This window comes from Danio rerio, chromosome 6 (assembly GCF_052040795.2).
Source record: "Danio rerio strain M-AB ecotype USA chromosome 6, GRCz13ab, whole genome shotgun sequence".
Taxonomy (NCBI): Eukaryota; Metazoa; Chordata; class Actinopteri; order Cypriniformes; family Danionidae; genus Danio; species Danio rerio.
Genome location: NC_141026.1, coordinates 8,010,502 through 8,026,407, shown reverse-complemented (window position 1 = coordinate 8,026,407; position 15,906 = coordinate 8,010,502). Strand labels below are relative to the sequence as shown.

Here is a 15,906-nt window from a genome sequence, read left to right as displayed (position 1 = left end):
ATTGGATGCTTTATTGAGCTTGTTTTTCCTCATTTTCTGATAAATCTCATTTGAAAACTTGTTTTTCTCTTTGAGTACATCAAGCCTATAATGGACGTTTCTTGCCTATCACCTGTAATGTTTTATTTTTTTGTGTGTATGTTCTGACAATGTGAATATAATGTGGTTTGAATCAGACTGTTGTAATGAACCTCAACCCACATCTCTGTCTGAATGATTAGCTGTTGCGCGACACTAAATTATACTGATATAATTAACAAGAAATGCTCAGGAAATCCAGCGTGGTCATTTTAATGAGGAACGCTGCCAAAAGTGCTATTATAATTAGCATCTTTGTCTTGTTTTGCAGCAGAAATGTTCAAATGTTGTCGGAGCTCTGGCACAGAGGATTTGTTTGCTTTGCTCTGTGTCCTCCAGTAAGGGTTGTGGTCATGTTGTTTTTTTACGCATTCTTCCAAAAAAAAGCAAGTAGATACTATAAAAGTATCGTTAAACCATTCTAAAACAAATTAACAAGGGTTTTAGGCCGGGGGTTTCAAGGTTCTGCTAAAGTTCTGCTATTAAATGCCACAAGGATTGTTCAGCTAAAAGTTTAACTTTAACCATTTACTGATCTTCCAGTTTTTACAGACCTGTATGAGATATCGTTTCCTCTGTTGATCGCTAAAGAAGAATGTGGGTTTACAGTAAGAAAAAGAGAGTTTGCTTCTGGACACTGTTAGCATAGGGCTTCCTGTTGGCACAATGCAGTTTTAGCTGGCATTTGTGGATGTAACTACGTATTGTGGTTCTTGACAAAGGTTTGCCAAAGTAGTCCTGAGCCCATGTGGTGAGATCGCTTATAGATGAATGAGGATTCTTGATGCAGTGCTGCCTGAGGGATCGGGGATCACCGTTGTTCAGCTAAGGCTTGCGCCCTTGTTCTTTACGCACTGAAATCCCTCCAGATTTAATCTTTTAATTATGTTCTGCATTGTTGAAGGTGAAATATCCAAATGTCTTCCCATTTTTCTTTAAAAAACATTGTTTTTAAACAGTTTTATTTATCATTTCCTCATTGTGGCAAACTTGTGATCCTCAGCCTATCTTTGCTCCTAAAGGACTAGACCTTTCTTGGATCCTGCTTATGATTGTACCAAATCATAATTACAATCACCTGTTGGCATCACCTCTTTCAAATCACATAATTGTTTGTAAATGCAACAAAATATTAGTTTATTTTTAAGTTTAGTTTATTAGTTTATTAATCCTAATTCTCTGTGTTCTTTTCCTAGGAGCTTCTACTACATCACACTCTTGCGGGACCCCGTGTCACGTTACCTCAGCGAATGGAAACACGTTCAGCGTGGAGCCACATGGAAGACGGCTCTGCACATGTGTGACGGTCGTCCACCGACCCCTGATGAGCTGCCGGCCTGTTATAGCAGTGAAGACTGGACCGGAGTGACTCTGGAGGAGTTCATGGCCTGCTCCTCAAACCTGGCCAACAACCGGCAGACGCGCATGCTGGCTGACCTCAGTCTGGTGGGCTGCTACAACTTGTCCTCAATGAGCGAAGAGCGACGCGCAGAGCTGCTCCTCAGCAGCGCCAAACGCAACCTGCGCCGCATGGCCTTTTTCGGCCTGACGGAGTTCCAGCGTAAAACACAGTTTCTCTTCGAGAGGACGTTTGGCCTGCACTTCATCGCCGCCTTCACTCAGATCAACGGCACCCGGGCAGCCGGGGTCACGGTTGGGACATCCACGAGAAGACGCATAGAGGAGCTGAACGCTCTAGACATGCAGCTGTACGAGTACGCAAGGGAGCTTTTCTTGCATCGCATTCAGTTCTGCCATCATCAGGAACGGCAGGAGGAGAAGAAGAGGAAACGGCAGGAGCGCAGGACCATGAAGCAACAGAAAACATCCGCCGTCTGGCAACAGGAGGACAACAGAGCAAAGGACACAGTGGGAAAAATGGAGGTAACTGGGGTGACAGAGGACTACAGCAGTCAGGTGGTGAGGTGGTGATTGCATTGTTCTCTGGCTGTGTTCAGAATTGCGTACTACATACTAGCATACTACTCTTAAGGTGTACACGGTGCAAACTAATGCTCAGATGGTTGAAGCTCATAAAATGTGAGAAGAATTCGGACTGTACACACTGTCAGAAATAAAGGTACATGAGCTGTCACTGGAGCAGTACCTTTTCAAAAGGTACATATCTATACCTAAAGGGTCCATAATGGTACCTCAAATGTACTTTTTAGGTACATCTGGGCACTAATATGCACCTTTGAGGTACCACTGTGGACTCTTTGGATACAAATATGTGTCTTGAAAAGGTTCTGCCCCAGTGACAGCTCCAGTACCTTTTTTCTGAGGATGCAGAGCATTCCTTGTCCAAAAGTCATACTTCCGGGTGCTAACCAGGTTTTTTTTAATCTTGCTTACTTTTATGTAAAAGAGAGCAGAATTAATTTGATTAATAATTATGATAATCAAGATTAATATGAGATTGAGCAAACTCCCTTTAATCTTGAAGCTGTTAGCTTGAAGTCATGAGGTGTGCAGTTGAATGAGCCAATCTGTCCATTCTTCTGATTTGACCATTTAGGGAACTGACTGAACAGTGAGCACTGTGTTGTTATATAATGTGTCAGAGAATATAGTTTACAGCAGACAAGCATACATTTAAATGTATAATTTAGACACACATGGTGATCAGGAGTACTGGTTTCTCATTGCTGAAAAAGAACCTGTGTGTTTTGTGTCGCAAACATTCATAGATTCAAATTTTATGCAATTGCTTTGGAATACATAAATCATGTCATATACAGTTAGGTCCATAAATAACTGGACATCGACACAATTCTAACATTTTTGGCTCTATACACCAACATAATCGATTTGAAATTAAATTAACGAGATTTAACTTCAGACTTGAATTTGAGGGTATTAACATTCAAATCAGGTGAACGCTGTAGGAATTACAACACTTTGCATACGTGACTCCCACTTGTTAAGGGTCCAAAGTAATTGGACAGAATAATAATCATAAATCAAAGTTTTGTTTTTTAACACTTGGTTGCACATCCTTTGGAGTCAATTGCAGCCTGAAGTCTGGAACGCATAGACATCACCAGATGCTGGGTTTTATTCCTGGTGGTGCTCTGCCAGGCCTCTATAGCTTCAGTTCCTGCTTGTTCTTAGAGCTTTTTCCCTTCAGTTTTGTCTTCAGCAGGTGAAATACAAGCTCACTTGGATACAGGTCAGGTGATTTACTATGCCGTTGCATAACATTCCAATTCTTTCCCTTCAAAAACTCTTTGGTTGCTTTTGCAGTATGCTTTTGGTCAATCTCAATCTGCACTGTGAAGGGCCGTCCAAGGAGTTCTGAAGCATTTGGCTTAATATAAGCAGAAACTATTGCCCGAAACACTTTAGAATTTTTCATGCTACTTTTATCAACAGTCACATCATCAATAAATACAAGAGAACCAGTTCCATTGACAACCATTCATGCCCACGTCATGTCACTACTACCACCATGCTTCAGTCTGGTACAAGTTGATCTTGACCTCGTCTATCCTTAGGATGTTGTTCCAGCACTGTGAAGGCTTTTTTAGAACTGTAATCTGACCCTTCTGTTTTTGAGGCTCACCAATGGTTTACATCTTGTGGTGAACCCTCTGTATTCATTTTGGAGAAGTCTTCTCTTGATTGTTGACTTTGACACACATACACCTACCTGCTGGATAGTGTTCTTAATTGGTCCACCACAGTTGTTTCGATGGTCTTCCGGGTCTTTTGATGTTTCTGAGCTTACTGGTGCGTTTTTTTCTTTTTAAGAATAATCCAGACAGTTGTTTCGGCCACGCCTAATGTTTTGGCTATCTCTCTGATGGGTTTGTTTTGTTTTTTCAGCCTAATGATGGCTTGCTTGACTGATAATGATAGCTCTTTGGGTCTCATCTTGAAAGCAAGAGATTTCAAATGCAAATAGCACTAACTAGCACACTAACACACTAGAAATGAACTCTGGACCTTTTATCTGCTCATTGTAATTGGGATAATGACGGAACAACACACATCTGGCTATAGAACAGCTTAGAAGCCAATTGTCCAATTACTTTTGGTCCCTTAACAAGTGGGAGGCACATACACAAAGTATTGTAATTCCTACACCATCTACCTGATTTGGATGTAAATACCCTCAAATTAAAGCTGACAGTCTGCAGTTAAAGCACATCTTCTTGTTTGTTTCATTTAAAATTGATTGCGTTGTTGTATGGAGCCAAATATGTTAGAATTGTGTTGATGTCTAAATATTTATGGACCTAACTGTATGTGTAAATGTAAATGATTTTCACATAAACTTGCTCGTGACGTGCTTGTACATGTGATCTTCTGACCAAGAGAATCTGCACTGTGTACATCCAACTTTACTATCTCTGCAGTGTATAGTATAAACAGTAGTAGCTACAATGAGAACTTTTTAACTTAGATTTAGTGCAACACACTCATACGTCTTCTCTTATGTAAACAATCAGCGTCGGCTCATATTTAAGTTTGCATCTATGCATATGTCATTATATGCAAAAAAAAAAAAAAGCTCACACTCAGGATTGTTTGTCGAGGCTGTAGATTAAAGGTAATAATATTGTATGTAGTGTTGGGGAAAGTTGCTATTAAAAGTAATATATTGCAATAGGTTTTAAGGAAAATAATGTGTTATGTTATTTTGGTGTTTTGTTTTGGGTTGGGCTTGTTTCTTTGTAATAATTAAAATAAAAAACTATATTTTTGAGAAACGTGAAGCCCCTAAATGTGAGATGCGAATGAATAAACCTCGGGCTGTAGGAAATGTAAAACCGTGTCTGTAAAGTTGAGGCGCAGATCAGACAAACCTGAACTGCATGAAGAATTATATGCATGAAAAACGTTCCAGTGAAAGTTTGCATTTGGATTTTTACAAGGGTATTGGACAGATTAAATCTGTTTTTATGTGACTGAGATGAGGAAATAGACGTTTAAGCTAGAACTGCAGTAAGTTTCGTGTTAATGCACAACACAATTGAACTTACTCCCGATTTCACTCAACACATGGCAACAAACATCAAACGATTAATGAGAAAACAAAGAAACCACGTCACTTTCTTGAAAATTAAAAGAATGAAGAAAATGAAAACCGAATGAATTTTTTACTAGTTAATTGAAAATAATAATCTGATTACTTAATTAGGGTACTTTAATGTACTTGATCATCTGTAGCGATGTGTATTCATTTTGTTTTGGCTGTATTAAAGAGCCTCTATTATGGGTTTTTGAGAATGACCTTTCATGTAGTGTGTAACACAGCTCTAAGTGAAGTGAAATATCCAGCTAAGGCTTAAATGAAAGTGGACAGTGTTTAAAACTATTGATTCATTTATAAAAGAGTCGACTCATATTGCTTCAAATCAGGGCCGGAGTGGGACACCTTTTCAGCCCTGGAGTTTCAAGCCTCAGACCGGCCCACCTTAGTTCACGACTGACAATATTAAAATAAGGTCATTTCCAAATCAGTTTCTAATGACACTATCACGTCTGTTTTTGAGAAAACAGCTGCTTTAGAACTTCAAATGTTCAACAACCCTTACAGTATTATATGTCTTAACAATAAAAATTAAAACAATAAGTTACTCTAACGAGGATCGAACCTGGGTCTGCGGCGTCTTAATCTAACGTGCTAACCGCTGGACCACATTTGATGTATTCAGGTAGGAGACACAACTGAGTTTTATAATCATTAAAACAGATGAAAAGAGAAGAGTTGCGGTAAAATAAAAATAAAAAGGATGTGGTCAAGTAAATAAATAAATTTAAAAAGTGTGACTGCTGAGAGCAACAGATTCAGGAGCTAGGGACACCGGCCCTCGCGGCCAAAAAACGGACCGGCCCACCGGGAATTCTCCCGGTCCTCCCGATTAGCCAATCCGGGCCTGCTTCAAATGAATCGCCTTGATAGCGAGTCTTTAGCCATTTCGGCGTGATGTTGATATGAAACCTAAGCGCCACCAAGTTGTTGCGCACGCAAACCCTAGGAGCGGGGTTAGGTTCAGGGTGAGATGTCTGAATAACACTCAGGGCTGGAGCAAGTTGAACTGGTGCTCTAGGCGAATGGTGATCACGTCGCCCTCAACCCGTAAGTGAAAAAGAAAGTTTGCGGACGACGCCCTCATCGCCTATGTCGCCTCTATGGTTGCGCCAGCCATTAACATTGGATGGCAACCACATTTGTGTTTCATAGACCATACCTGATCTATGCTGAAATACGGTAGACCCTCTGAAAATACAGGAGTGTTGGCAGGTATGTGTATATATATCAATGGCTACCAGTTTCCAAAATTCTTTCAAATATCTTTTTTGCATCCAACAGATGAAGGACACTCATAAGACTGAAATGATTTGAGGGCAAGTATATGGTTTTCATTTACAGAATGAAAGTATCGCTTGGTCTTTCAGAGGATTTCAGAAGTGTCGCTTTAACATTACCAAAACATATTTTCATGGGTAACTTCAGATATAGTCAGAGAGTAGTAAGCTAGTACTGCATTCTGAACACAGCGACTGTCTGTTTCGGTTGATCTTCATCCACAGGCGACTTGTTTCTGATGGTTAGTGAACATAAGAACATTCGAGGCCATCAAAATGCAAGAAAACAAAAAACTCTGTACCAGCAATTGTAATGAATCATTCTGATGATCTTAAAAACTTGTTTCACTCCACAGCTGATTTGTGATGTCTTCATGTGGAAGATCACGCATAGGACTAAATATGAGTTAAATATCAAGGGAAGCGATCTAAGAGAAGCAACAACTGAATGCTATTTGACTAAAAACGACACTTTTGCAATACCAAACTGCAGTTCGCTCCGTTTGTTCTTCTGTTATGAAAAATCACGTCCTCATTTGTCTACTTGAATCTGTTTGTTTGCTTGTTTTCCTCAGTTTGTATTGAATGTGAGATTGCGAGATCTTACAGATGAAATGAACAATGAGAATGATGATTGCATGGCGTAAATTGATTTGTTTTTCAAGTGTACTTATCGAGTCAAATAAAGAAGTGTCTGAAAAATAATCTGTTTCAATTGCTGTTATAAAACATGATAGGGGCTAATTCGTAATAATCTACAATCTCATTTGTACATCATAGCACAATTTTCTCACCCCCCCTATATTGGCAACCCAGGCTCATTCTGAAAACGTTCCCCTATAAACATTTCTGGACAATGCCAAATACTTCCTAGAGGGTACGTTTTTATAAGTTTTTGTTTTCGTTAATCCACCAGAGGCTGCTGTATATGTTTTGCTGTGATTGCCCTTCATGCCTGTTGTTCTCGCGTAAATCCACAAGAGGCCGCTGTCGACTGACTGACTGACTGACTGACTGACGGATCGACTGACCCATCCTCCTCCTTCCCTAAACTCAACCGACAGTGTTTTAAAAGCACTGATTGACCTGCCCATTCTCTTCCCATAAACTCAAACAACAGTGTTTTCAAAAGCAATCCAGAAAAAGAAAAACCCAGTCATTCAGTCATTAACAGTGGGGGGTTTCTTGGCCCTTTAAATGTCATTTTAAGCTTTTAAGCGGAGTTCAGTCATGTTTGAAGACCAGGTGGAATCGCAGATGAAAGGTAGAAAAAAAAATGTGTTTGAGATAAAAAGAAAATTTGGTAAGAGAAAGATTATTAATATATTAATAATTATTACATTTTATCCACTTTAAATACTACTTTATATATATATATATATATATATATATATATATATATATATATATATATATATATATATATATATATATACAGTTGAAGTCAGAATTATTAGCCCCCCTTTGAATTTCTTTTCTCTTTAAAATATTTCCCAAGTGATGTTTAACAGAGAAAGAACATTTTCACAGTATGTCTGATAATATTTTTTCTTCTGGAGAAAGTCTGATTTGTTTTATTTCGGCCAGAATAAAAGCAGTTTTTAATTTTTTTTTAAACCATTTTAAGGTTAAAATTATTAGCCCCTTTAAGCCTTTTTTTTGATAGTCTATAGAACAAACCACCAATTAACAATAACTTGCCTAATTACCGTAACCTGCCGCGTTAACCTTATTAACCTAGTTAAGCATTTAAATGTCACTATAAACTGTATAAAAGTGTCTTGAAAAATATCTAGTCAAATATTATTTACTGTCATCATGACAAAGACAAAATAAATCAGTTATTAGAAATGAGTTAAAACTATTATGTGTAGAAATGTGTTGAAAAAATTTTCTCTCCGTGAAATATAAATTGGTGAAAAAATGAAACAGGGCGGCTAATAATTCAGGGGGGTTAATAGTTCTGACTAAAACTATTATTCCTATTAACACAGTTATAAGCTTTTGGATGTCCTGCAGAGTCGCTCCATTCTAAACTATTTAGTTATTTTTACAATACCAGTTTTTAGTCATTCTTTGGTAATTATTCATGCAGTTGTATTTAATTTAGAAATCTAACACATGGAATATTAGCGCATTAAAATAATAATTTGGGAATTAATGAAACTAGCAGTGCAAAGCAGTAACTCTGTATGACCCACAGACTGTCATTACAATAATATTTTTAGTATCAATCTGCTTTTTTAAAGATGCTTTCTCTTTTTTTTTTAAGTCAATAGGAAGCTTGTGTGTGAGAGCTGTATATGTGGTCATGCACAGACGAGCTGTTGAGCTTCATCCGCACAGCTCTAATCTCCTCAAAACCTCCAGAAATGGGCTCCCAAAATAGACGTCAGAAGCAGCGCTGAAACAAAATTAAGGCAGATGAAAGGAAAATGAATTTCTGAATGAGGAAATCCAACCGCTCTGTCAATGCAACAGCACCATGTGACGTCTTCACTACATACACTACAGACAGAGCATTTACATTTGGTTACATTGAAAGAGGTAAACATTGTTTTGGCCACAATGATCAAAGAGGTTTAGGTCAGGACTACGGTGGCCGAGAGAAAACGCCAGCAAATTGAGAAAAGGTGTTCATCCTTTTAATGTGTGCTGTCAAACGGATGAAGATCTTTTGGATTAGTGGATTAACTTGCACTGATTAATTGTTTAATCAAAGAATAACAATGTGAACTAGCAAAATAAACATTGTGAATTTCACTCAGGCTGTGTCCAAAATCGCCTACTACTCAGTAGGTACTGCATTTGAATTTAAATGTACTACTCGACCATTAGAAAAGTACGTTCTATACAGTATGAATATGAGTAGTATTAATGGAACTCGCTACATCCACCATTTCGTCATCATGACATGACCTACCCACGTCAGTTGTGTCGCTTCAATCTCATTCATTAATTCTCTCGCGGTGCATCGTGGGATACCGTAGCATCCATCAGATACTTCAGATCGGACACTTCAGAATCTCGCTGAAAGTTGTAGGTCATTCGGGCATTTTTCACATACTGATTTTCAAATTTTTTGAATTCGGACACACTACTCAGCTGGCATACTGTTTTTAGCATACTAAATAGTATGGAAGTATACGATTTCGGACGCAGCCACAGACTTTAACTGCACTGAATAAAACGCTTTACTTAAAGTTAAAATTATCTAAAAATTCTCAATTCAAGAAACATTTTTTACAAAATTCAAAATAATGTTCAGTATAAAAATTTTAGAGTTTTCAATTTAATTCAATTTATATTTATTTCTATAGCGCTTTTACGATGTAGATTGAACAAATCCGTTGATACACTACTCCAAAAGTCAGAAAACCAAGCAAACCAGTGGTGATAAGTAATCAGTGGGGTAAGTAAAAAAATCTTTTTACAAACAGTGAACAACTGTATTTTACTTACCCCGTTGGCAAATAATTTTTCATATTTTAAGGAAAAACCTGCTTAAATTTGGCTTAATTGTAAAACAAAAATGTTTATATATATACAAAAATGTATATATATATTTTATATATATATTTTATATATATATATATATATATATATATATATATATATATATATATATATATATATATATATGTATATATATACAAGAGTTCTGTCTGGTTCTTGAATCTGATTGGCTGATAGTCGTGCGATATTCTGCAATAACTGCATTTGTACAACCTCTTTACTCTTCTGTATTTCTCAGCCCACATACAGCAACAAGAGGACGCTCAACAGTTTGACAAATATTGCCGCTGTTGGACAACATAATGTTCTTATGATGCTTTTAAGGTCAGAATGTAGTTGTTTAGATTGCAACTATGCAGTTTATTTATAAAGATAGTGGCTATTTTAAAATATTTATAATTTCTGAGAGACAGTAGCACATCTGTGTCCATTGGTCAAAGACGATTGACGTTGTCTATACACAAAATGGCGGCAGGACCGCATAATAAATCCTTGCTTAGAAGATTAATACATTGTGATGTCTAACTACAGTTGATCAAATCATTATTAAACTGGTAAGTGATATTCTAAGTCGAACTCTCTCTTTTATATAAATTGCAACTATGCAGTTTATTTATAGGGTCAGTGCCTATTTTAATACAGTTACTTTCCTGTCCCGGTTCTCAACACAACCGTGTTATTCAGAGACCTCACCCACGAACACCCCCTCCTTATCGCAAACACAACAGCAGTCTGGTAGTGATTGTGCTGCTTTTTTTCAGGGTTAATTATTGTAATATCCCAAATGCATCAGAGAAATACTGTAGACTGAAACACTGTTAGAAGATATCTCTGTAGACGGATGGCATTTCATGTCAAGTTCAGCCTTATAATCTTAAAATGTCAGCAAAATCACCTGTTTTGCCATCACTTTATACATTACGCTTGAGAATTATTCATACACTAGTTCTAAAGTGACGTTGGTTAATTAGTAACGGCTTCTGCTGTTTTGACATCACGTCAGCTGTAGATGTGAATGAATAGCGAAAGAAAGTATTCCTAATAAAAAGTTTTTAGACTCTCCGTGTTTGATTTTATTTATTTTTATCTCCCACCAGTGCTGATATACAGCCATATCGCACTGCTACTCATGTGATATTGCTCATATATATTAATATGTAAGTGCTGTCCTAAATTTCCATTGAAAATGAGCATTTTTCTCAACCCATGATTATGTTGAGTTATTTCATTTTAAAGACCTTTGAAAGAGTATATTCTTTGCCATAAACTTGAAATTACCGAACCTACACACAGTAGCCTGATAAAAATGCAAATTTTTAAAGGTAATTTCAAATGGCTTTTAAGAGGTTTTTGCATCTGAACTCTTCATATATATATACACACACACATATATTTTTCGAAAGAAGCTTCCTGATTTAAGAATGTTTAGATATTTGGACTAGAAAGTAAGGAAAGCACATTTTGCAGTTTGGGAGGAATCTGAAACTTCCATCAGTGTTTCCTTCCAAAAATCTTAAAAGTTAAACTTAAAGGTGCCACAGAATGCATTGTTTAAATTGTTCTCTCATATCTGCCTATAGAGAATACACATTGTAGCAAAGTTCGTTTTGTGGGAAGAAGAAGACAGGGTTGGCGATATCAGGTAAGCACAAATATTAATTTTTTTTTGTGCTGGGCACTTGTGTTTATGTGTGCGTATAGAGTCTGTATTGTCAAGCTCTCATCTCTCCCGACTGTTCCTTCTCCTCCCCTTATAAAGGTGTCTCTCTGGCCCAATCACTAGAAAATACAGGTGTTACTGATTAATTATGATTGGACCTCTGACCAGCCGCCGGTGTCTCCGCTTGCTCTCATCCCTTTTTTGTTGTTCGATCATGCCTTACCCACCACACACATATATTTGACTTATAGTGCAAAAAGTTTCCATAAACTGTCCATTTCTAACCCCGTGATTGACCCCTAGAATGGAAAACTCTGTTTTTACCTTATCTGGAAAGGTCATGAATATTAATGAGCTCTCATAAAAGTAATACTTGAGAAGCAGACACTGGTTGTCACCAAACCCTTACAACCACTTTAAACATTCAGGAAAACTGAAGTGGGACATTATATAGGTTACAAATGACATTTTGGCAGTTACTTCAGCAGAAGTACTGTAGTAAAAAAATAAAGGAGAGAGGATGTACTTATAAATATGGACGACTACAGCTCAGCATAGCCATTACTCACAGGCTGTCTCTGTGGAGAGAGAAAGGTCTGGTATTCGGGGAGTTTTGGGTAATAATGCAGTGACCCATTCCTACACACAAACATCCATTTAGTGTTGAGAGATTTAGAGAAGACCCTTGGGGGATAAAAGCACTTTGCAGATCTTGCACTTTAAGCAAACATTTTCACTTCGCCTACGCTGACACAGTTTCTTTTAAATGACCAATTCACCAATTACCGACCTGATTAGAAATGTCTGACTGTTTAAATCCTACAAAACAAGATAATAACAATTAAATATGAATACATGTAGTAAGCTACTTTCATCAACTTACTACTGTCATATTAAGGTATGATTCTCACATATGCTGATATTCAATAATTCAGTTTATTCAACAGTTCTGTCTGGATCTTGAATCTGATTGGCTGATAGCCATGCAATATTCTGCCAGTAACTGCACTCGTCCAGCCTCTTAACCCTTCACCCTTGTGTATTACTCCGCCCACATACAGCGACAAGCAGAGAACGCTCTACAGTTTGACAAAAATTGCTGCTGTTGGGCAACATAATGTCCTCTTAAGGCTTTTTTAGTCAAGAATGTAATTATTTAGATTGCAACTATGCAGTTTATTTATAAGGATAGTGCCTGTTTTAAAATATTTATAATTTCTGAGAGACAGCCATAGACTGTAAAGACATGGATGTTGTACTCGTGACGTCACCCATAGGTTTCTGAACACTGTAAAATAAGCTACAAGTAGGCGCGGCCAACCATCGGCATTTTGTTCGCACGTCATGGGACCGACCGCGGGATACCAAACAAGGGCAAAGAGGCGGAGCGTGAGCGGATCTACAGATGTATGCTGGCATTTTGCTAAGACCTAGCTTAGATGGCACAATTAAGTGCACACAGCATGCCATATCATCTAATACTTGTGAGAAATAATTCCAAAAGGCAATAGACTGTGTAAAGAAACATTAACCTAAACAAAAATACGTTGCATATGCCAAGTTCAGCAGCTAATCAGCCAAAATCAGTTAAGGTGAAGTGACGGCGAGCAACGTGACCTAGCTCTCACTCAAGTGGCCACGCCCTTAAGTATGCAGACTTAATATAACTTAATAAAAAGGAAACGGATTAGTTATAAAAAAAAATCACCCCCTCACAGTTGTCAATTCTGTACCAGACTGTAAACTTGTTTTTTATCAGCTGTAAAAATGGCCAGTTTACCAATGCAATCAGAAATCACCTGGATATCCGGGAGCCAGCAACCCAAGGCGAGTCGATGAATTGCAGTTTTAGTTACTTCGTATTGGCGTACCGAGGGAAAGCAGGAGGTTGCCACTTGGAGACAGCACGTTGGTGGCCATTAGCCTGTCTGTGCAAAGACGGTTGACAATGTTCATCCACAAGATGGCGACAGAGACAAATAATAAGCCCTAAGAAAAAAACAGCGTAATTTCAAAGTACAACTGATTTAAATCATTATTAAACAGGTAAACAACTTTCTACGTCGAACTCTCTTTTTATGTTGTAGTGCTGTATTTATACCATAGTAATATTGTGATATCCTGATTGCAACAGGGAAATACTGGGAAATCATACTGTGCAGCCTTATAATCTTAAAATGTCAGCAAAATCACCTGTTTTGTCTACAATTTAGATATTACGCTAGAGAATCATTCATATACTAGCTCTAAAGTGATGTTGGTGAATTACTAACAGCTTCTGCTGTTCTGACATCAGCTGCAGATGCTAATGAATTGTGAAAGAAACTAGTTCCTCTTACAAAAGGGTTTTGAGACTCTCCGTATTCGATTTTCTTTTTTGTTTACACGATTATGCCATCGAACTGTTGTATAAATGCAATATCACACTCGCAGCAGTGCAATGTGGCCGTATATCGTCACTGGTGGGACACTAAAGCACTGCGGCACGCCTCCCAGCTCCCACAAGTGCCGATATACAGCCACATCGCACTGCTACTCATGTGATATTGTACATATATCATAATAATGAGCATGCATAATATTGATGCCATGGGCACTTAAAAAAAAGTGAATGATTATTTATTATTTAAACTTTAAGAGTGTATTTCAAGAATATTCAGATTGTTTTATTGGACGTTCAAGTTAATCTGGCCTACAACACTGAGAATTCAGTCTATTTATAGGCCTTTTGTTTGATAGCGCTGTATAGTAAGGCTTAATGTGTTAACATCGGTCAATTTAACAATATAATGACAACCACAAAGGCTTTTATTAATCTTGGGTGATGTTAATTTCTTAGTTAATGCTAAATTAAGTTAAATAAGTTAAATCTTAATAATTAAAATGTTGTTGTATTTTTGTTTTTACTTTAACATAGCTATAGTATATGGCTATTTCTCACTGTTAATTTTAAAAACATTTATTAATGACTTAATGTAAATGGTACACTATATTTTTTGCTAATGTCAGATGGCTGCTTCTTACTTAGGGCTGTTTATGCTAACGAGGGAGAGATCGTCTTCAATGGGCGGGGTTTTCCCCCTTTGATTACATTTACAATGGCAGAATGTCAATCAAGGTGTTTTATAGACTGTTTTTATCAAGTGTGATTATATAATATAGGGTTAATTAGTTTTTACCATTAAAGGCTGGCTATATCCACACACTGTTGCCACACAACTGTCTTAAAATCTCTTATAAAAGTTTTTTTTTTCATAACAGGACCTCTTTAAAGTATAATTTTTTGGCTTAATTTGGTTAATATCGTGATGATATTACTGTATAACTGTAATAAAAGTTATACAGCCATTTATGACAGCAAGAAAATCTGATATCAGCAGAAGCCCACTGGAATATGCTATACAATCATATTGTTTGTGCTGAACCCCCCAGGTCTCCTGTCGATTCCGCATAGTATAAATGATATGAGGCCCACAGATAAACACAATCCACCTCTGCCATTGTGTGAGATACACAACACAGCAGACAGGTCGAGACAGTGTGTGGGAACAGCATGTCCAGACTGTCATCCTCACACACCCTGGCATTTTCCCCTGGCAAATCTATAAATGCCATTAATGAGCCTCTCGCCGTGACTTTTTGTGCAGGTGACAGGCAGCGATCTGTCCTGATGACTTATGCATTGTTCCATTTGCTTCCAGCCACATCGGCCACGTATCCCTAATTAATTTTTCACCCGCTCAGAAAGATGGATGCAGAAGATTTCACCTTTCCAGCTACAGAAGACTGAAATAGCCTCCTAATTTGCTCCCTCACTGCTTTCCGCGGCACTATGTGGGGAAATTCGGGTGATTTTCTTGAGTCACAAGATGGTGAAACGTCGTCAGAGAAGTTGGATGAACATCAACAGAAAGTAGGAAACTTTTCCTAACATCAAGAGACAATGCATAGAACAGTTTTGTACAATTCATATGGTAATAAAATGGTCAAATTTTCAAATACATTTGAAAACATACAAAAAATAGTGAAATAAAATTGCATAAACAAATTTCTAAAAATACATTTTTGACCATTTTAAAAAATAAAAAAAATCTTGCACTTAATACACAACACAAAGGCCTGAAAAAAGTCTTGTCGCCTATCCAAGTTTTAGGAACAACAAATAATAACTTGATTTTTAGTTGATCAGAAGTGGCTTATATGAAAGGCAAAGGCCTCTAGATTACACTTATTTTACCAAAATAAAATATGATCATGCCTTGATTTTTAATTATTTAATCAGGACAGTAAAGTCTGACTTTGTTTAGATAAAAGTCTCACCACTTAACAGAAAT

The 15,906-nt window shown here is 37.4% G+C and overlaps 1 protein-coding gene and 1 long non-coding RNA gene across 2 annotated transcripts in view; one reads left to right on the top strand and one right to left on the bottom strand.

The window, feature by feature from the left end:
* hs6st3a (heparan sulfate 6-O-sulfotransferase 3a) overlaps nucleotides 1-7,101 on the top strand; it is a 56,158-nt gene extending 49,057 nt beyond the window's left edge. Inside the window, exons 2-3 of the mRNA XM_087256583.1 lie at nucleotides 1,275-5,434; nucleotides 5,968-7,101. Coding sequence (XP_087112709.1) covers nucleotides 1,275-2,010 — 736 coding nt within the window. The 3' untranslated portion in view covers nucleotides 2,011-5,434; nucleotides 5,968-7,101. The remainder of the gene's footprint in view (nucleotides 1-1,274; nucleotides 5,435-5,967) is intronic.
* Nucleotides 7,102-10,350: 3,249 nt separating this feature from the next.
* Nucleotides 10,351-15,648, bottom strand: LOC147843353 (uncharacterized). Its single transcript, XR_015493219.1, has 3 exons — nucleotides 14,096-15,648; nucleotides 11,117-13,998; nucleotides 10,351-11,035 (listed from the first exon to the last, which is right to left on the bottom strand). It is a non-coding gene; the product is annotated as an uncharacterized LOC147843353 (long non-coding RNA).
* Nucleotides 15,649-15,906: the final 258 nt, after the last annotated feature.